The sequence below is a fragment of the Dromiciops gliroides genome, chromosome 4 (genome assembly GCF_019393635.1).
Source record: "Dromiciops gliroides isolate mDroGli1 chromosome 4, mDroGli1.pri, whole genome shotgun sequence".
Classification (NCBI taxonomy): Eukaryota; Metazoa; Chordata; class Mammalia; order Microbiotheria; family Microbiotheriidae; genus Dromiciops; species Dromiciops gliroides.
In genome coordinates this window covers 424,630,254-424,653,323 of record NC_057864.1, presented here as the reverse complement: position 1 = coordinate 424,653,323, position 23,070 = coordinate 424,630,254, and the positions used below count along the sequence as shown (strand labels likewise).

General features: G+C 37.4%; 1 protein-coding gene across 4 annotated transcripts in view; it reads left to right on the top strand.

Moving 5' to 3' along the window:
- The window catches only part of LOC122755345 (ferric-chelate reductase 1-like), a 108,046-nt gene extending 85,224 nt beyond the window's left edge, over window positions 1-22,822 (top strand). For all 4 annotated transcript variants that reach the window (XM_044003659.1, XM_044003660.1, XM_044003662.1 and 1 more), the window contains 9 exons: window positions 914-1,058; window positions 5,236-5,349; window positions 8,773-8,888; window positions 11,370-11,456; window positions 14,614-14,711; window positions 15,755-15,813; window positions 17,730-17,873; window positions 22,371-22,432; window positions 22,513-22,822. In XM_044003659.1, coding sequence (XP_043859594.1) covers window positions 914-1,058; window positions 5,236-5,349; window positions 8,773-8,888; window positions 11,370-11,456; window positions 14,614-14,711; window positions 15,755-15,813; window positions 17,730-17,873; window positions 22,371-22,432; window positions 22,513-22,605 — 918 coding nt within the window. In that variant the 3' untranslated portion in view covers window positions 22,606-22,822. The remainder of the gene's footprint in view (window positions 1-913; window positions 1,059-5,235; window positions 5,350-8,772; window positions 8,889-11,369; window positions 11,457-14,613; window positions 14,712-15,754; window positions 15,814-17,729; window positions 17,874-22,370; window positions 22,433-22,512) is intronic.
- Window positions 22,823-23,070: the final 248 nt, after the last annotated feature.

Here is a 23,070-nt window from a genome sequence, read left to right as displayed (position 1 = left end):
ATATTCATAATATTATTATATATAATTATCTACAGGGTACAGAGTAACTGGTATTGTTCCTCACTACAGGACTTCAAGCAAAGAATGGATGTCTACTTGTCCAGTATGTTTCGGAGAGTTTTCTTGTCAGCTACAGGATGGCTGGCTATATGGCCTATGTGACCCCTTCCACCTGTAATTCTGTAATATGGTAGAGAATGGGGAAAAGCTCCAGATAAATTATCTTATCTCCCAGAACCATCAGTACCAAAGATTGCCAGCCAATTGATTAATAAGCATTTATTAAGCACCTACTATATGCATGCAAAGACAAAAATGAAACCGTTCTTGATATCAAAGAACTTATATTCTTTTTGAGGAAATAACATATACATACCTAAGAATATACAAAATATATACAAAATACATTTAACTTGAATGATATTTTTCATAGTCATGACCGGTAGATATTCCTAATGAACTAGACCCAGTTATCAGGTAGGTTTTTGCATATCAGAGAACTTGTTTAGCAAGTTATTTTTTGGGTGTACTGGATTGGATACTGATGGCCTGCAGGAATTAATGAAGCTTTCAGAGACTGAAGTAGTGTGCTCATTAGGTCCTGGGAGAATCTGGTACAAGGTAAAATAATAACATGCTTGCCAAATGGGAGGGCAGATTTATCACTAGGAGAAAAATATCCTTTGCAATCTTCTGTGAGGAAGTGGAAACACAATGACTGAACACAAACCAAACCCACAAACTTACTGAAAGGAAATTCAACAAACCATGCCATTTGGACCAAATGACCTTTAAGGCACCATCTCATTCTGGAATTCTGTGCCGATTATTAATTATTATTGTGCCTTTATTTTTGGCAATCATTTGAAAATGCTGAGAGACCATTATCTATGCTGTGTGTGTTTTCTTGTAGGCTACCCTTGAAGCTATGGCATGGAGGCTGGCTGATGGAGTTATTCAGTGTTCTTTTAGAAGAAATATTAGTCTTCCTGGATCGAAAAGATTTGATCTGGACCAGAAGTATTACATATTTCTAGCAAATGGAGCCACCAATAATGGTAGTCATTTTCACATAAAGCATTTATAAGAATAAATATACTTTATCTTTAGTGGGCATACCTACAGATGAATTGTTCACATGAATAATTGAGTTTTTTGGGCTCTGTGAACTTGTTTATTTAATATATTGATAACTCTATTTTGATATGAGTTTCCTTTGTAATCCTCTGTATTTTATAACATTACTCTGAGGAAGGATTCATAGACTTCACCAGACTCCTAAAGGGATCTCTGACACAAAAGAGATTAAGAACTGGAGTAGAAGGTATGTTCCTTCAAATAGAATGTAACTTCTTTGAGGGTAGGGACTATTTTTCATTTTATCTTTGTATCCTTAGAACTTAGCACCTTATACAAACTAGATAATCAATAAATATTTTTTAAAAATTGAATTGAGAAATTATAGGAAGCTTTAATGTAGTATATGGTGACTAACAGAGATAATTAGGTATATAATTATTTGAATATTTTTACCTGCAGGGGTTAAGTATATTAAGAAATACCCATTCATCATGCAAATTAGCATTTAAAAAACTATACAGTGAAGTTACTTAATAGTTATCTAAAATAAACATTGGAGACACTGTATTGTTTTATTAGACAAATGAGCCAGGGAGCTTTGTTTTGTTTTATTCTCTCTCCACAATCTTGATTTTTTTTTTTTAAATGGAAGAATCCATCTGTAACACAAAGAATAACAAATGCAAGATAAAGTTTTATGATGAAGTTTCATGAATTAAAATATAAATAAGATAAAAGACTCCCAAGAGGAAAGAATAAAAGTGTGGGAACTTCTACATAACTCACACCTTTATTACCTTTATTAAGAGAAAGGTAATTTGGAGGTAGGGAGGGCGTATATGGATAGAGAATTGGCCTAATCACTTATTTTTATAAGTACCTGAGTAATTGGCTGGAGAGTCAGACCTAGTTAGAGGAAAAAGTAAAAGACTGTGGGAAATTCACACAACATGTTTTCTGTTTTTAAGAGGACATTTAATTTAAAAAGTTACTAGACTGCGTTGCATAGAATTGTTTCTTCTAATCAGTAGTAACTCCTATTTTGACAAGATTCTGGACTAGAGGATCAGATAGATGCTACTGAAATAGTACACTTGGATTCAAGCAAGGCATTTAAAAAGGCTGCTCATGATTTCCTCAACAATATGGAAAGATGTGAACTATGAGAGGGAACAATTAGGTAGAATAAGAAATTGGTTGAATTCAGCCTGCTGGGATTAATGGGTCAGTGGCAGCCAGAGGGAATGTTTCTGGCAGAGGGCTCTGTCCTTGTGCCTGTTCTGTTCAAAGTTTTAATCAGTAATTGAAAAGAAGGCATAATTGGAATGCTCATCAAATTTGCCAATAACATAAAGCTGGAAGGGATAATTAACATGACAAAACAGGAATTCAAAAAGGTCTAGACCAGGGGCTCTTGACTGGGGCTTTATGGACCTACAAAGGATTCATGGATAGATTTCTTTCTGTTTGTGAACTTGGATGGAAAAAATTTATATCTTCATTTCAGTGTAGTTGATTTCCTTGATATCTATGCATTTTATTTAATACATTTAAAAATGTTATTCTGAAGAGTTCATTGGCTTCATCATATTGTGTCCATGACACAAAAAAGGATTAAAACCCCCTTTATTGGCAAACTGAAATACTACACTCAATTTAATAATCAATATAATCTGATTGCACCATTGCAGTTTCCCCTCTCTGGTTTTAAGTCATGAAAGTGCTATTAATTGAGGATGTAGCTTAAGGTATAGGGATAAATAAGACTACTAGGGGAAAATGATGTAAAAAGAAATCAGTAAAAAATTTAAAACAAGGCAGGAAGTAAAGAATTTAGTTATAGGATAAATGTAAAATCTTATGTTTGGGTTTAAAATATATCCCCGCTCCCCCAATTACATGTTAAAATAGTTTACCATTTTCTAAAGTTTTGAATTCCAAATTCTATCCCTCCCTCCTTCCTCTTTCCCTGAGAGAGATATAGGTCATATATGATCAGATATAGGTTATAAATGTGTAATCATGTAAATCATTTCCATATTAGTAATTTCAGACAAGAAGATTCAAAAGAAACAGAATGAAAAAAAAGGAAAGTGAAAAATAGCATGCTTCAGTCTGTATTCAAACAATATCATTTCTTTCTCTGGAGGCAGATAATATGTTCTTTGGATGGTCTCAGATCATTGTATCGCTAAGAATAGCTAAGTTATTAACAGTTTTTTATCGTACAATATTGCTATTACTGTATATAACATTAACGTATTCAGAGTTCTCTATAACCAAGCCTCCAACCCCATTTTCTTCATTGGAACCTTTTATCCCAGTCAATTGTGTCTCTTTTTTTTTAGGTGAGGCAATCGGGGTTAAGTGACTTGCCCAGGGTCACACAGCCAGTAAGTGTCAAGTGTCTGAGGCCAGAATTGAACTCGGGTCCTCCTGACTACAGGGCCAGTGCTCTATTCACTGCACCACCTAGATGCCCCAATTGTGTCTCTTTAGGGAGGCCTAAATATTCTATGATTACTCCTATTCATTTTTGTACTGGATGCTAATGTATTAAGGTTCTCTGATTTTGTTATTATGAACACTCCATCAATGACTCAGGTTGCAACCCATCTATGCCTCAGGTTTAGAGAATTTCTGTGACCAGCCTAATTGAATGAGCCTCCCTGACTTGGCTCAGCTGGTCCTTCCTAACAGCGTCCCTAAAGACGCGGACAAAATTCTGTACTTAATGGCTCTGTGGTCTCATTGTTGTGGGATTTACCTCCAGTGGTTATGTCTTGACCCATCAGTAACTTTTTATCCTATAGAACCCTTGTCCTCTTCTTTCCTCAAGTTTTCTGCAATATATCCCCATATTGTATTGGGAGCCCACTTCTAGGTCTCTTATTACATTGTCAGTATCTAAACAGTATAATGATAATGTTAATAGGGCAACTATGTGGTGCAGTGGATAGAGCATTGGGTTTGGTATTAGGAAGACTCATTTTCATGAGTTCAAATCTGGTCTCAGGCACTTATAAACCACTTAACCCTGTTTGCCTCAGTTCTTCATCTGTAAAATGATCTGGAGAAGGAAATGTCAAACCACTCCAGTATCATTACCATGAAAAGTCCCAAATGGGGTCATGAAGAGTCTGACACAACTGAAATGTCTGAACAACAACAAGAAGTGGTATACAGGCAGTCTATTTGATATCCCTGGCTTATAATATATGACTGTCCCATTTCCTTTTCCTGTTATAGATCTCTTTGAGATAGTCTGTGCTACTTTTTGCACATTAATTTGTCATCAGTTGTATGATGAGTCTCTTCATTGCCCTTTGTGTGACACTTGTTTATTAATGACTTCTTTTATTGGAAATAAATAATTACTCATGGTTCTTCCTTCTTCCATCTCCTGATGTGGAATGGTCTTTCCCCTCCCCTCCATCTATCTGAGTCCTATTCATATTTCAAGGCTCAATTTTAGGGTTCCTTCCTTATCCAAGAGGTCTTCCCTGATGAATAGTCCAAAATGGTCTCCTCATTCCCAGGGCTTCTATGCAACATTTATTCTTTTTTTTTTTTCAGGGCAATGAGGGTTAAGTGACTTGCCCAGGGTCACACAGCTAGTTAAGTGTCAAGTGTATGAGGCTGGATTTGAACTCAGGGAGTCCTGAATCTAGGGCCGGTGCTTTATCCACTGCGCCACCTAGCTGCCCAACATTTATTCTTTAATACTACTTATTTTAGTACTTGTTTATTTTCATTGTCTCCTAATTATTTATGTTTGTATTTCTTATCTCCCCAACACGATTGAAAGAGCAATGTAAAAACATGATGATAACATTGTTTTGTACTCAAACCTACTGCACAGGGTTGTTGTGAATATCAGATGAGGGAATACACAGTATTTGAAGCATAGTACATACTATAAAAATGCTTATTCCTTTTCCCCACCTTCCCCATCTCATGTTCCTTCCAGTGCCTAGTTGAGCATGATCCATAGATTAGATGCTAAATAAATACTAGTTGGATGAATGAATAGAAAATTAAGTGATAAGACCTCTGTCCATTTGAGAAATTGTACAAGCTACTTGTTTCCAATATTTTATTTAATTCTCCTTTTACAGGAAATAACTGTTCCTTATATATGCTTCTCTTTTTAAGGCCAGATTTATAAGCATTCACAGCAACCTCTGATTACCAGTGAAAAATATAATGTGACAGATCATCCGAAGAATATAGGAGGTTCCCGATCGCCTCTTCTCCTGAAGCTTCATGGCAAGTGTCATTTCATGATCATTTTATGGGAAAAGTTATTTGATGAAGAGTCGGTGTTGACTGTCTTAGGGAGTGGGTGTGGAACTTCATAGTTGCCACAAGTTATGTTTCTCAGTGTTGAAACATGACAGGTAGCACAAGCCATCTTGATGTCACCTAGTATTTGTTTAGAAACAGAGGGAATTCTTGATGCATATCATGACTATTCCTGAGAAAAAAGGAACAACTCTATTATGTTATTTTCTACGTCAATGATTAATTAATTGTTAGTAGGAAAAATGACCTTTTGTTTCCTATAGCTAAGTAGAGGGACTTTGATTTTGAGGATGCTGCCCTGCTCTAGGACAAAATAAAATGCCCGTCTATCAACTTATATGGCCAACCCCATGATAGGTGCTATTCTTAAAAAGTGAAAGGGGGGGACTAGATTCTGAAAAGAAAGGCTAGCATTTGTTCCTAAGTATAACTAGATACTCTTTCCATTTTTTAAAACAGAGTATATGAGTATATTTCCATAGAATGTGTTTTTTTGATAGTTGTGTGAGATTTAAAAAGCATATCTGGGGTGCCAGTGCTTCATGCTGGTATACTGGGAGGAAGAGGGGAAAGGGAGAAAATAAATATTCCCAGGTTATTACTTTAGGCATGATATCATAGTATATAGAGAACTGGTCTCAAAGCCAAAAAGACCTGGCCTCAAGTCTTGGTTGGGACGATGTGCAAGTCACTTAAACCTCGGGGTTCTAGTCAACTCTCTAAGATTGTAAGTTACATAGGAGGTGCCAACCTGAATTGGTAGAAGAAGTTATCTCAACTGGAAGTTCCCCATATCAATGAAATCACAAGTTTAGTACCTAACCCATATTTTAGAAGACAGAAGTCCTTATTTCTTGACTCTGCTTCCATATTCTTCTGCTCTCATTCTTCACAATAACTGTTTCATGCCTTTTACTGTTCTCCATGTCCCTGACCACTTCCACACTGCCTTCTGACAGTAGATGATTTAACCCTCAGGTTCACTGAGAAGATTGGAGACATGCATCTCCCACTTCTTCAACTCTACTCTTCTCCTCCTCAAAATTTCTCATCTTCGTCAGCCACTCTCTGTTCTTTTCCTTCCATGTTAAGGCATGATGGAGACTCATGCCTTGCTGAGGTTAATTCTTCTACCTATGACTTTGTTTTCATTTGCTCCACATCCCTCCAGGAAACATCCCCTCTTTCTTTCACAAAGGTTCGTTAGTTCTTTCCTATCTGCCTTAAAACCTCCTCAGATATCTCATGTCTGTAAATAAATCAACAGGTGAAAACCCACTTTCTTCCCATCCAGTGACCCTCCCATTACATTTTTTACTGCCAAAAAATCTTGGAATAGCTTTTTTTGCACTTACTACCTTCACTTCTTTACTCCCTATTCTGTGTTCAATTTAATCCTTGCAGTTTGACTTCTGGTCCTGCCATTCTATCGAAACTGCTCTTCCAATAGTCACCAGTCATCTTTTAATTTCCAGATCCAGAGACTTTTTTTCCCTATTCAGTTTCCATTGTTGTTAACCTTTCTGTGGCACTTTTTCCTGATGCTCTTTCTGTCCTTGGCTACTGAAAAATCACACTCCCTTGGCTTTCCTTTGACCTTGTCTGCTATACCTTCTCTTTCTCCTTTGTTGACTCTTCTTCTTGAGAAAGTGAATTCATTCTTGAAGTTTTTATCACTGGTTCTCTCTCTCATTCTCTCCCCCCCATCACTGTGTATCCTCTCTTCCTTGGCAATCTCATTTGCTATAATGGCTTCAGCTAGCTATTCCCAGGTTTGTCTTTTTGACTTGGCTATTTCTGTCAGTGACAATGTTTAGTCACCCATCTTAAAATTATGATGATATCTCATAGTCTTTCCTTTTTATCACCTTTGATATTTAATTAGGTACCAAGTTCTATTGATCCTATCTTTTCAACCTCTCTGCCATCAGTCTTCTCTCCAGCACTTAGCACAGTGCCTGGCACATAATAGGCCCTTAATAAATGATTATTGATTGATTCTATCTCTTTCTACTGCTACAGTTCTGGTATCACCTCTATTACTGACTATTCGAAGCACCTAATATACTTTAATGCCTCTCTGTTCTTTTCTTTCTTCTGAACTATTTTTCATTCAACTGATGCTATTGAACAGGAAAAACTGTTATTTCCTATTTTCCTCTCCATGTCCTCTTTACTACAAATTGTACTATTCACCTTTCTTCCATTTTTTTTTTTTTGGTGAGGCAATGGGGGTTAAGTGACTTGCCCAGGGTCACACAGCTAGTAAGTGTCAAGTGTCTGAGGTCGGATTTGAACTCAGGTCTTCCTGAATCCAGGGCCGGTGCATTATCCACTGCGCCACCTAGCTATCCCTCTTGGGTTGTTTCTTTTCCCCACTGTCTTTCTTGCACGCACTGAACTTACTTCATTGCTTTTGCTTATGCCGTTCTCTACACATGGAATTCTATGTTTGTTACATTCTTTATGCATTTCTGCTCATCTTATAAAACCTAATTCAAATGACACTTTCTCTAGGAAGCATTTTCCGGTCTTTTCCACAAATATGGTGACCCCTTCTCATCTTTAGACCTTGAATGCATTTACCATGTGTTATTCTGATTTATAATTGTTTGAACATGTACCACACACTCCTACCAGACTACAAACTCTGTGAGTGCAGCAGTGCTGATATATTAAAATTAGATATAAAGTTATCTAAACTTCATATCGTTTCCTTCATTCACCACAGTCGTACATAATAATCAATAAATGTCAAATTAAAAATATTGTTTTAATTGACATGTTTTGCTTTTATATCACCTAGATTTTCTGTTTCTCTCCTTCCCCTCTTAGACTCCCTTATAACAAAGTTTTTAAAACAAAAAAAGATGAAATAAAAATTAATCAAAACTGATGAATATACTGAAAAAATTTTATGTTATATACAATGTTCCACACCTGTGCAACACCATTTTTTGAGGGTAGACCTGTTTTTTTAATCATTTCACAACATTATTTACTGAATTTTAATTTATTAGCTTTAATTTTCAAAGTTCATTTACAAAATCACCAACATAAATGTAAAAAATAACTCTATGACTTTTAACTTGCTTTTGTTTTGATCATGGCTCCATTTAAAGATTATCTGAACTCAGAAACAGTGCTTCCTTTCCTTGTTATACTTGTAAGGTGTGGGCTAAATCCAAAATAATTGTTGGAAAAGGTAGTTTGGCTAGGAAAATTCGTGATTTCCTCTCCTCTCCTCAAAGATATTCGAATTGATGTTGGTTGAGAATTTTTCCCTTTTCTTTTATGTGCCCTGGGTCTTTGGTTTAGAAATCAAAGGCCAGTTTAGTGAAAGAATCACTATGGCATATGTTGAACAGTGTGTCTTTTCATTGGCAGGTGCATTCATGTTTGTGGCCTGGATGACAACTGGGAGCATTGGTGTGTTGGTTGCCCGATTCTTCAAACCTGTGTGGCCCAAGGCCTTCCTCTTTGGTGAGGCAGCCTGGTTTCAGGTAGGCAGGAAGAAATACTCTAGTGTGATCTGTGAAATTATTTTAGTGGTAGGGATTTTTTTTTTCTGGGAGCTTCCTCTTTGAGTTTATACTGAGTGAAGATTGGTTGAAAGAATAAGACCTTTACCCTAGAGAAAAGGAGACTAAGTAGGCACACAATAGTGGTCTTCAAATATTTGCAGCTTTGTCACCTGGACGAAGGATCATACTTATTCTACTTGGGCCCAGAGGTCATAACTAGCATCTTGGTTCAGGCAGGGCTGAGACAGTAAAGAGAAAGATTTAAGTTTGATATAAAAAATGACTTCATAACAACTATCTGGAAGTTGAGTGGGTTGGCTTGGGTCGTCTCCCCTCACTGGAGTTTTTTAAGCAATCTTGTTTAGTTGTGGGCTTCAAGGTTATTGGGTTCCCTACCATTTCTGAAATCCCTGATTCAGACCATTATCATTGTTTCTAATATGATTAATTGTTTCTAATAATTCCTGTTCCCTGAGGTATAACAGTATGCTGGGCTCAAATGTGATTGAAATTGGATTGGAAAGATACTAATCATCGAATCCAATGGCCTGTTTCCAGTCCTCACCTTTGACCTATCTCAACATTCGAGTTCAATAAACATTAACTAAAAATTTACTGTATGCAAAGGACTGTGCTAGGTATTGAGGCCACAAAGATTAAGATGTTGTGGTAAGGAGTACAGCAACAACTTTCCCCTCAGAATTTATTCCTCTACCTGACTTCACCATTTGTTTTCATGGTCCTACTATTTATTCTGTCTTCCATTGTTTGGAACCTTGGTGTCAACTTTAACCTTTCTCATGTTTCCTATTTAAGGAATCACCAAGTCCTTCCTATTTCACATCCATAACATTTGTCAAATGAAATATTTGTGAAGCACTTAACAAAGTGCCTGGCACTTAGTGCTTAATAAATGTTATTTCCCTTCTCTCTTATCTAACATAATATCCATTGATTCCTCTCTGCTCCTGTTGTTGCTAACTTATTATAGACCCTAATTTCCACTCCCTTGAGATCCTCCTCCTCCTCCTTCATCTTCTTGTTATTTAGTTGTTTTTCAGTAATGTCCAACTCTTTGTGACCTTATTTTGGGTTTTCTTGTCTAAGATACTGGAGTAGTTTGCCATTTCCTTCTCCAGATTTTTTTAAACAGATGAGCAAACTGAGGCAAACAGGGTTAAATGACTTGCCTAGGGTCACACAGCTAGGAAGTGTCTGAGGCTGGATTTGAACGCAGGAAGAGTTCCTGGGCCTGATTCTCTTCTGCTGCACCATGTAGCTTCCCTAAAGCAAAGCCTCTTAAACTGTGGGTTGCAATCCCATATGGGGGTCATGTAACTGAATGTGGGGGTTACAAAAATTTGGCAGTAAATGTTATTTATATTTATATTTAAATTTATATTTAAATTATATATAAATTTATATTTAATATACCTATAAACCTGGGGTCATGTAAAAATGTCTTGGGTGAAAAGAGCTTGTGAGTGGAAAAAGTTTAAGAAGCCCTGCCCTAAAGTACTACAGTAGCTTCCTAATGGGTCTTCCTGCTTCTTCCCTATCTTCTAGTGTCCTTGAAGACAGCTCTCATGTTCCCCCTTCATCTTTTCTTCTCCATGCTAAGTATTCCCAATTCATTCAAATGATCCTCATATTTTATGGACTCAAGCTCTTTTACCATCCCAGTTGCTATCCTCTTCTAGGTTATTTGTGTCCCTCCTAAAATGTGGTGCACATTATTGCAGATGTACTCTGGTAAGGTGGAATATAAGAGGACTGTCACCTTCCTATTCCTGGAAGGTATATCTCTCTTAAGGCAGCCCCAAATCACATTAGGTAATACTAGATTCCTTTCCACAAATTTTGGTCTTTTATGATTATTTTTGCCCATTAGCCAGCTTTCAGTGGACATTTTTATAGCTCTATAAGTCTATCTTTCCTACCTAATGTAATTTCTCTCTCCTCACTTATAAAACCTTCCTTTTCCAGGCAGGGCTTTCTTTTTACCATCACATACCTTGTTCCTTCCTCATTCATGCTATTTTCCCTTGCCTAGAATGTCCTCATTCTTCCTGCTACCTCTTCAAATCTTAAACTTCCTTTAAGGACCTGTTCAAGGCTTATTTTTTTTTATTAAATACCCTCACTGCAACCTTTATTTTTTTATTTTTTTTTAGTGAGGCAATTGGGGTTAAGTGACTTGCCCAGGGCCACACAGCTAGTAAGTGTTAAGTGTCTGAGGCTGGATTTGAACTCAGGTACTCCTGACTCCAGGGCCTGTGCTCTATCCACTGTACCACCTAGCTGCCCCAACCTTTATATTCTTTGCAGCAGGGTCATTTAAATTTTTGTTGTCAAATGAATTCCCATCCACATGCATAACCCATCCCAGGATCTTCATGGAGCAACATTATCCATTCCCTGGGAAGCTCTTTTCTTACTTCATCATTTTTATCCTCACAGGTACATCGGATTCTCATGCTCTGCACCTCTGGCCTCACCATTGTTGGCTTTGTACTTCCTTTCATATATAGAAAAGGCTGGAGTCAGGTAAGTCAAGTCAACATATTTTTAAAGTAGGTAGAGGTATAAAGTATGCATCCACACAACAGAAATAAATCTCCCTGCAATGTAGGGCACAAACTCTGACATTTGCGATCTGGGTAACTTATGGCAAATCACTTAACGTTTCTGACTCTTTCCTTTTCTGCAACATGAGGACATTAATAATTTCATTACCTAAAACTCTCTGGATTTGTCTAAGAACAAGACTCTGAAAACTTTAAGATGCTATGTAAATGTGAGTTGCTATTATGCTGAAGATGAATATTTTTAATTGAATAATTTAACAATTTGTACTTTTATTAATGAGGATGGTAACCAGAGTGAATGTAGGCAGCATGATGAGGAGATGGCCTAGACTAGTGCCCATGTCACTGAGATCACAACTTCATCAAAAAGGTTTATATAGGGGAAGTCAGAAGGTTTGAAAAGTTTTCGTGTACAGAGACTGGGCAACAGACCTCATCATTGTGAATTAGAGTATGAGACCTGTGGGGCAAGTAGGTATATGTCATTTAGGGTGATGGAGTTCTGAAAAATGATACTCACAATTCCTTGGCTTTTCAAAGATGCTTATGGATTAGGAAGACAAACTATTTCCTCCCTAGCTAGGCTCCAAGAGTTTGTGTTGCAATTTAATTAAAAGGATGTCCTATTAGTAACAGGTCTTACTTAGGGCAATGAATTCTTCCACTGTATCCCTGTTTTAAACAATAAAAGCCAAGGGTTGCATTGTTATACTAGACTGTCACCTCCCCTCCCAGGAATTTGTTGTTTTTAGTGTGGTGATTCATTATACAGAAAAATCTTGTGATTACTCTGGCTTTAAGGACAAGGAAAAAAAATAGTTTATTAGCCTGTTATGCTAAGCAAGATGCATGGTCAATCATGATTTGCAGTTATGAATTCATGTGAAATGTGGCATGGAAGTTTTATTTTACAAAATCATGTCTGCAAAAGTCTCCTTTAACAAGTCTCAGGCATACAGTTAGAGCTTTATCTAGGAATGGATGATTTGTCTTTGGGCACTACATTTAAGGGAAACTGATACCATTTGCAGTCATTCAGCAGTGAGGATATTAGTAGCTAGTTAATGTACTGTGTAGAATAATTAGTGTTTTAGTTTGCTTCTGCTGGAACCCTGCCACTAGTCCCTGGCACAAAACCTTGAGTTGTCTTCTTTCAAGCCATTGGCTTGAGCATTCGTTGTCTTCCCCCCCCCCACATTGTTAGGTACCTGGAATAAGCTTTCTAGTTTGTTTTAATTACTTCACACCAGTTAGCTTTTGCAAAGGGATGTTAATTTTGAAGATATGGCAACCACAAACATTTCCCCTAAGACCCTAGGGATCTACTCTTAGCTTAGTCACTACAAGACATTGGTCCCACCAAATTCTCATCCTGATGAGACCTGACTATAAGATGAGCCTCTGTCTGACCTTCTGGAGGTCTGGGTTAAAACATCATTCCTGAAGGTAACTGATTCCTTTGGGTAACTGATGCTATGTTAGCTGCAAACCCAGACTCTGAAGTATGCTCCTGAGCTTTTGAAACTCACAAGATTGGAGGCTCCAGTTCAAGGGTGTGTGGGTAAATGTTTAACCACCAGGCTCTCTGTTACAAAAAAGCACACTTACACACTTTTAAGCTTAATATGAATTATTAAAACCTCCTAATGTCTAGGCAATGAACAAGACAATAAATCAAGCTCACACTAAAAATTTAACAATAGACCATTATTGTAAACAGCTCAGAGCTGGCTTCAACATACCCTTCTCCATCCCTTCACCTAATCCATAAAGCCAAGAACCTATGCCCTTTTACAGGGTCACATGACCTCAGAAAGGAGAAGGTTCTCAGTCCTTTCCCTTTACAGCAGTGACTCTCACCACATCTTATGAGGGAAGGAATTATCTAGATACCTTGAGAGCACTGATGTAGAGACTAAGGTGAAGACACCTCTAATTCCAGCTATGTAATCAATCAAAAAAGACTCATTCTAACCATATAGAACAGAACAAGTTAAAGAATGTCTATCCAGATTCTCCAAGGCACTCCCATTCTAGGTCATGGCGATTCTACAGGAAGCAGGCTCCTCAACCTTTGAATGAGCAAGCTGGTGGGGTTTGTATACTTACTAGATCCTTGTTATTAATTCGTTAAAATAGGAAGCTACCATATGGATGAAAATTTTCTCTCCTCTCATGCAGTAGCCTCCTCAGCAATAGCTTTGCATTGCTATTCTGGGGGCTCTATGTTCTCTCTCCCCCTCCCCCTATAGTGGTATCTGTCTACCCCTCAACTAACTGGTTCTTCATTCAGCTTTCCCCAAATATGGTTTTTGGTCTTAGCACCTGGCACAAAAATTCCTAGTTACAACTCTGCATAGTGTAGTCTGGTTGATTGATAGTGGAGTTGAAAGAATGCTGACTATGGAGTCAGAGGACCTGGGTTTAAGCCCAAGGTCATTACAATTACTAATGGGGAGAAATGAGACTTGAACTCAGGCCTTCTAGCTCTTTTCATTATGACTTGGCCATCTTTCTCTTCAACAAGTTGGCTTCAGAAGAGTCAGTGAGAACAAACTACATGATATAACCAACTCCCAAGTGTTGTTTCTCCATCTCAATGTGCCAGTGTCTGGAACATAGTAAGTGCTTAAAAATGCTATTCATTCATCCATTCTTAGGTCAGAGATGCTCTGTTAATCCTTAGTTTAAGGTTTCAAGTGAAGTCATATGTCAACCTGTTGTAGTCTGTCTGAGATTTTGAGCAGACAAGCCCCAAAGCAATCAAACACAGATGTAACTATATAGCAGGGCAGCTGCTGGGATGAGCTCACTTGTCCTCAAAAAGTTAGATCAGACTCAGAGGTTAATTCTAAGAAAGGAGTTGTAGAGGCGAATACGAGCACATAGACAAGTGAGAAAGACTAGTTTGGTGCCAGTGTGCTCTTTGGGAATTTATTATATAGGAGTTTTTTTTGGGGGGGATTTACAGAAGGAAAATTGGAACATTAGCAAGGGTATTTTTATGTCAAGATGCATATAGATACCCTCTGAATGACCCATGGATTTTTTTTCCTATTGGATTTTAATTTCAAGGGGATTTAGAGCCAATGTATTCATGATGGTTCTTTATTTAGGAAGCAGGTTATCATCCATACCTTGGCTGTGTAGTGATGACCTTAGCAGTTCTTCAGCCACTTCTAGCAGTTTTCAGGCCTCCATCGCATGATCCACGGTATGATGTTTCCATTTACTTTTTTTCTGAATGTAAAGGTCACTAGCTAGCAAAGTACTTTTCAAAATAATTCTTTAAAATGACATTAAACAAATATTAATATAACCAAAGAAACTTGCATGGTAACTATTTATATGAAAATCAGTTGATTCCAATACAGAAATGGTTATTCATCTACTCCTCAGTTCTCTTCTATTTTACTTCTTACATGACATCATTTATGGGCATTCCATTCTTCTGCTTTTCATTTTTTTCACTGTGCATTATTTCATAAATGTCTTTCCAGACTTCATTGTATTCGAAGCAGCTAGGTGACAGTGGATAGAGTAATGAATAGGGAATCAGAACGATAAGCATTCAGATCCTGCCTCAACTAATAATCAGTAAACATTTTTAAAGTACCTGTTATGTGATAGGCACTGTGCCAAGTGTTGGGGATACAAATAGAGGCAAAAGATAGTCCCTGCCCTCAAGGAGCTTACAACCGAATAGGGGTTACTGCATACCTCAGACACTTAGTAGCTATATGACCCTTCTACGAGACTCATTTTCCTCCTCGGTAAAATGATTAGTTTGGACTTGATGACCATTAAGGTCCCTTTCAATTCTAAATCTCTGATCCTATGATACATCATTATATTGCATTACATTAAGTAGTACGATTTATTTAACTATTCCCTTAACATTGAACTCTGAGGTTGCTTCCATTTTTTTTTGTAATAAAAAATAAGGCTATAAAAATCTCTGATACCTTTTGCAATCATTTTAGGAGATGTTCCTAACAATGGAATTATTTGGTAAGTAGCAGACTTCGTTTTTTTTTTTTTTAAAGTGACGGGTGACCTTGCAATTTACAAAATTCAGCAACAAATTTAATCTTTTTTTAAACTAGAGCTTTTAGATATTGAATAGGTTTAGATATTGAAAAGATTTTAGATATTAAATCCTTAGATATGTAGAGAGTTTGCATTGGTTTATTTTTTATGAATTTAATTGCAGTAACATAATTTTTAAGACTGTAGGCTATGTCTTTCTTTTTTTAGGCGGCAGATATTTAACTGGACTCACTGGGGGACTGGCACTGCTGCTAGGATACTAGCTGGTAAATAATTATGATGCCTTTTGTCATTTTTAATTACTACTTGTTTCTATACCAAATTGCAAGTTGGCTTAAGTGATTTGTGGATGCGTTAGTAACTGAAATAAGTGACTGTTAAGGAGAAAGTAACACTGAAATCCAGAAATAACTTGATAAATATGGCTATTAGGTTCTCCTCACCTCCCCCTCCCACCTCAGCAAAAAATGATTCTTTGCACTTGTGAACTACAATAGTACTTACTGAATTCATTAATTTCCACATACTACTTTATATTATATTAATTTATAAACATATTAACTTCTCCTCTGCTTAATCATAAACTCTTTAGGGGTAGGGACCATGTTTTACTCATCTTTGAATCTCCCACAGTACCGTCTGTTCATTTATTAAGCCCCTACTACATGTAGAGTAGCATGCTGATAATTTTTGGGGGAGAAGTTTACCTAAGACATGGTCCTTGCTCTTGTGGAAGTGTCTCATGAAGCCTACGGACCCCTTTGCAGAAGGTTTTTAAATGCATAAAATAAAACACATAGGATTACAAAGGAAGCTAGTTAAAATAGTTATCAAAATATTTTTTTAAAAATTATACATTCCCCCCTGAAATCCATCTATAGGCCTCTTAGTCCAACCTACTCTAATCTCTCCTTACTTTCCCCATATTCTTTGCAGTGTAGCAATATATTTTAGACCAGGGCTTTCTTCAGGACAGTTGTATTAAAAACATTTCATTTCAAAGTTTTACATTGTTAACTTTCAATAGAACAACTGCCACTACACTCTATTTGTAGTTCTCAGTGGGTAGAGGAATTTGTCCTGCAATGCTTTCTCCAATCTAGTCTAAAGATGAGGATGTCAGGGAGGAGGGAGAGGGAGGAAGGATTAATGATAGCTTTCTTCAAGAATTTGCAGAGTTGTCACATGGAAGAGGAATTAGACTTCTACTTTTTGATTCTAGAGAGAACTAGGACCTGGAAGTTGCAAAGATGGGAATTTAGTCTAAACATGAGGAAAAACTTCCCAACAAGTAGAACTATCTGAAAATCCATTTTTTTTTTAATGTTTAGGGACATTACAGGTTCCTCCCAGCAGAAAGTTTTTAAGCAGAGAACCAATGACCACTTGTTAGACATGTTGTACTAAGGACTCATTCATCTATTTATTCATTCATTTGTTCATTCTTTCATTCATTTATTCTTTTATTTATTTATTGCATATGGGTTGGACTAATTCTTTCTAATTCTGTGATTCCCTGCCCTAAGCTCAGGGACTCGTACTATAATAACTTTCTCAGTCTTACACCGGAAAAACCTGAAGAGTCTGGGGGCAGGTAGGTGGTGCAGTGGATAGAGCACCGGTCCTGGAGTCAGGAGTACCTGAGTTCAAATCCGGCCTTGGACACTTAACACTTACTAGCTGTGTGACCCTGGGCAAGTCACTTAACCCCAATTGCCTCACTAAAAAAAAAAAAAATCTGAAGAATCTAAGGAAATGAATAGCTGCCTTTCATGAAAAGGTGGGGAACCTGTATTTTATGGAAAAATATAACTATCCCTCACAATTGTGTATAGATTGGGCAGGGCCATGTCATAGGTATGTACCTATTTATGGTCCATGAGTTTAAATACTGATCCAATTTTCTGATACATATTGACTGTGAGACCTCAGCAAGACACTTAACTTTCCAGTGTTCTAGGAAGTTCTCTAGGGCCATAAGTTACAGAAAAGGTATTTCTTTTGGTAAAGGCAGTTTCCTATACCATTGAGATTTTAGGACTAGTTTCCATCACTGTATACTCCATTAGTTTGTTTAATTTGTTACAACTTTTTCCCCACTAAATAGTGAACAAAATAATTGATACTTAAAAACCCTACCTTTCATTTTAATATTGTCAAATTATTTTTGTTTTCTACTTAGTGGCAGCAATGTTCCTGGGAATGGACTTACCAGGACTCAATCTTCCATCGCCGGGGAAAACTTATGCAATGATTGGATTTGTAGCTTGGCATGTTGGTACTGAGATTATTCTTGAGATACATGCCTACCGGCTCACACGCAAAGGTAAAATGATAGTTAAGCCACTTGAAAATATATTGTTTTTTTGTAGTTTGTGGAGACTTTTTTTGCAAGAAATATTGGGTTAGAAATCCATTGACATCCTTGATGGTACAAACCTTAGTATTGTTGAATGGTTCCCCATTTCCTCAATCCTTTAAGGAAAGTCATACCTTTCTAACTAGTGATAGCATTTGTTAGAATTTTAGCTAACTGTATTTGAGAATAGGATTATTTAAATTAGAGTTAGTGAATAAAACAATGGAAAGATAACATTGTATAGTGAACTGAGTGCTAAAACTTGGAGTGAGGAAGATCAGGATTTAACACTTGCTTTTGACACTTACTTTGTGAGTAAGCGGTAGTCACTTGGTCTCTTTGAGCCTTAGATAACTCTAAAAGACTATGCTATAGATGGGTTGTTGTCTCCTTTGGTGGAAGGAGCTTCCATGCTACAGAAATCACAGGCCCTTGATGTATTGATGTATGTAGTGATGAAATATGAACAAGCTCTTAGGAATAGGGAACAGTGTCTACTTTTGTGTTTTCTTACTGTAACTGAGCTCTGAGTATAAAAGGGGGAAATGTTAGAAGTTTTTGAAATTGGAATGGGAGAATTGATACAATCCATTGGATAGACAAAGGGGTTGGATAAACTTGGTGACATGCTTTTTAGTCATCTGGCACATATTGTGGTCCCTTCCAAACCGTAAGATTCAATAATTCTATGAAGACCTTTTCTCTTTGAGGTTCTGTGTCATGTTGAGATGCAAAAACATCTGCAGTAATTTCCCATGAAGCTTCAAGCTGTCTGCTGCATTTAACATCCAGTAGTGTTGAATGGTGGGCATCCCTACTTCTTATCATCATCACCATCATGACCACCATGCTCTCTCTCCCTTATGCTAAATCCTGGTCTCTGTACTTTTGTGAAATATTTTTGTCTTTTCTGTCTTTTCTTTTTCTATCACTTCCCCACCTCTAGAATGCAATGCTGTCATGACCTCTCTAGCCAGAATTGCCCATTCTGATTTGTCAGCCATATTTTCCTTACTTATAGAAAGGACTACAGGAAACTTTATTTCCCTCTTCCTATAGAAATACAACTGTATTGTGTCCCATTCCCTCAGGACCTTGTTCTCCATCTGGTGACTACTAGTTAGTTGTCAAATGCAAGTTAAAGTAAGAGAGGATCTTGGGTAAATCATTTACAACCCTAAACTTCAGTTTTCTCATTTGTAAAATGAAAGATTAGATGACATCTAAAGTCCCTTCTACTCTCTCTATATTATGATTTTATCCTATGAATGCCAACCTAACTTTCCCAGGTAAATATAATTTCACTTTAGTAAATTGTATGATACAATTCATCATCCTAAAGGAGTAAACCTAATTCTGGGAATCTAAGGTGAGAGGGACTTATTTGGGGGCCAATAGGTCTTTCATTGTCCCTGCAGTGATATTAAATAATCCATGCTCTACCTAACATATATTGGACTAGTCATGCCAGCCATCAAAAATGGCCTCCAAGTAGGTTTGATGCCAGGTAGCACCAGGAAATCCATAGCTACTTCAAGGGGAGGAGAGATCGACAGAGACTGGGTAACATTCTGGGGTTAGGCTGTGTCCTAGTCTAGAGACTTCCACTTAGGGGATGTATTGTGATATCTTGCCTTGGCCTGATCATGATTTCAGTTACCATGATAATGTCTAGGGACTCTTGAAAATTGTGCTGTGATTTTCGTTGTATATATGCTGGCTACATTGAATAGTATTGGTGACATTTAGGTACTGGATACTGAATGCTATGTGTTTTTGACCATTGAAAGGACAAGAGTAAATTGTCACAATAGCTTCACATAAAGCCTTTTTAAAACGCTTCCTCAACCATTCACAGTTTTTGTAGTGTTTAATGCCCTTTGCATCAGTATATAGCACAACCCCTCTGTGTGTTAGTAGATTACTTTTTTTTTTAAGTGAGGCAATTGGGGTTAAGTGACTTGCCCAGGGTCACACAGCTAGTAAGTGTTAAGTGTCTGAGGCTGGATTTGAACTCAGGTCCTCCTGACTCCAGGGCCGTTGCTCTTTCCACTGCGCCATCTAGCTGCCCCATAGTAGATTACTTTTTGAGTTGCCAAGGCTGAAAATCATCATCATGGCCAGTTTTCTGATGAAGAAGCTCTTTGAATTTGAATGGTTTGTTCAATTTCCTTTTCTGAGCTTGACTTATTTAAATTCTCTAATTTTTGTTCTGTTAATTTGGGTATTTTGTATTTCTATTAACATTTATCCATTTCATTTATTAGTTTTATTGGCATATAACTAGGCAAAAGTGTTTCTAATAATTTCTTTTATGGTCAAATCTATGCTCTGGGAAGATCAAGCTTGTCAGTTGTATAGAGGATGGATTGAAGTCGGGGAGAGACCAGAGAGAATGAATTTAGCTTAGGCTGGGCTTTGGACCACAGGCTTCTAGTTCATTGTCAAGTCTCTACTTCTGACCTTACAAGATTTGTGGGACCTGCCAGAGCTTGTGTTTTGCCACTGAAAGAGTATAATAGCAAAGCTTTTAATAAGACATTGAAGGAAGATTTTAATGGGAGCTGTTTCAGATATACCCATGTGATTTGGAATTGCTAATGTTTTCTTGGGAACTTCAGAGAAATGAGTAAAAGATCCATTTATTAAGCATTTGCTAAGTTCCAGGTACTATGTTAAACAGTGGGGATACAAATACAAGTGATCAAAATAGTCTCTACCATCAAGAAACTTACATCCTACTGGGGGAAGACAACACATCAAGAGGAAGTGAAAAAAGGGGTTGAGTAGAAGGCTGCTCCACTTAATAGCATAGGTTTAAAGCTAGTGACTTGGAACCGGGTAGGATAAAGTGAAAGCTCTGTTTGCCTCCGTTTCCTCATATGCAAAACAGGGATAGCAATAGCATCCTCCGAGGCTGTTGTGAGGTTAAAATGAGATATTTTAAAATCTCTCTGTAAACGATAAAGCACTATATAAATGCTAGCTATTATTATTGTTGTTGTTAATATTTGTTATTGGAGCCCAGGGATAAAGTCCCAATTAAGCTGTTTTAGACTTTTGATTTTGAGATGCTTACAGGGCATCCAGTTTGAGATGTCCAAAAGGCGATGGGAGACTAGAGCTCAGGAGAGAGAAATATGGGAATTCTGTGCATTAAGAAAATAACTGAACCTATGGGAGCTGATGAATTCATTAAATGAGAGAGGATAGGGACAGCTAGGTGACACAGTGGATAAAGCACTGGCCCTGGATTCAGGAGGACCCAAGTTCAAATCCGGCTTCAGACACTTGACACTTACTAGCTGAGTGACCCTGGGCAAGTCACTTAACCTTCATTGCCCTGCAAAAACAAACAAGCAAACAAAATAAATAAATGAGAGAGGATAGAGGGCATAGAGAAATGGCTCCAGGAGAGAGCCCAAGATTAGTTGGCATGACATGGATGAAGAAGCAATAAAAGTGATTCTGAAAGTATTCAGACAGGTAGGGAAAAAACCAAAAGAGAGCAGTGTAACAAAACTCTAGAGAGTATCCAGTAGGAGAAAGGTAATCAATAATACCAAATCCTGCAAAAAGGTCACAAGGGATTGAGATGGAGAAAAGGCCATTAGATTTTGCAATTAAGAGATCACTGGTAACTTTGAAGAGAGTTTTTCTGTTGAGTGATGAAACTGGGAGATAGAAAACAGAAAGATTAGAAGATACTGGGAGATGAGGAAATAGAAGCATGTGTGTACATTGTGATAGCAACAGGAGTTAAGCCAAGAAAGGAAGAGGAATGTGGGATGGTAACAAGTGGGAATGGTAAGATCAAGTGATGATTATTTTTTGTTTTTTGTGTGTGAGGCAATTGGGGTTAAGTGACATGCCCAGGGTTACACAGCTAGTAAGTGTTAAGTGTCTGAGGCTGGATTTGAACTCAGGTCCTCCTGCCTGCAGAGCTGGTTGCTCTATCCACTGCACCACCTAGCTGCTCCCTCAAGTGATGATTTTTAAGAATGAAGTAGACCTGGGTATTTTTGTAGGTAGCACCTGATGATTCTATATTCTGTGAATCCCCAGGAGACTTACTTAATGGCAAACAAGAGTAGGAGCTCTATGACTTGGGGAATTAGAGCCTGGTTGGGGGCAGTGGGTAATGCCAGGTGTACCTCATTCTAGAGAAGTCCCTGTGGTGGTATCTTGCCCTTACCTTGAGAATGAAACACAATGCCTGGGGTGGTTGTAGAGGGAGTGATAGAAGCCAAGAGGTGTTTTGTCCAGACAAGTATAGTTATAAGACAGGAAATCTAGATAGTTCCTGGACAAGACTGGGGGACAGCAGGGTAATGGAAGTCAAGAGGTGGGAAAAGATGAATGCTCATCAATCAGAAGCTCAAGATCTCAGAGGTGGAAGGGTAAGGAAAAGTAGAAAAGACAATGTTGTTAAATCTCTTGCTAAGATCTTATTGTTTTTGGCAGTTGAAATATTGGAAGATGATAGAATTCAGATTCTTCAGTCATTTACAACTGCTGAGGCAGAGGTGAGTCCTTTTATTCTTCATATAAAATCATCTTGGAAAGTGGTGTCTTCTTTGCTCAAATACCTCCATTTCTCTTTCAGGGCCATGCTTTTAAAAAGTTGCTGTTTGTCATCTATATTTGCGGAAATGTAGCTTTTCTCTTCATATTCTTATCTGCAATTGGCCGGCAGTGATCTAACTTCCAACTGAGTGAACAAAGGCAAACAGAACCTTGAACTTGAATGACGAAGAGATAATGAAACTTGAAGCCTGTATTAACTCTTTTCAATGGTTTCCTAAAATTTTAGCTTGGAAAATGAGTGTCATGTATATGAAGGGATTCTGAACTAGGATCACTGAAAATAAACTTTCAGCAAGGGTTGTCTTCATAATAAACTTATGTCAAGTCCCTTATGTGCAGTTCTTCAACTTCAAGGAAGGTTCCTTAAGGAACTGGTCCTCAAATTTTCTTCTATGAGGTAAGTATAGTAAAAAACAAAACAAAGCAAAGAACTTTTAATACCCACGCTATCCTAAACAAAACCCAAATACGACTCATTTCTAACTATTTGAGGAAAAGGATTTCTATTGAAGAAGATAAGTTCCTAATGACAAATAGGCTACAGTTTTTTTTTAAAAGAAATCCATGATTTTTCATT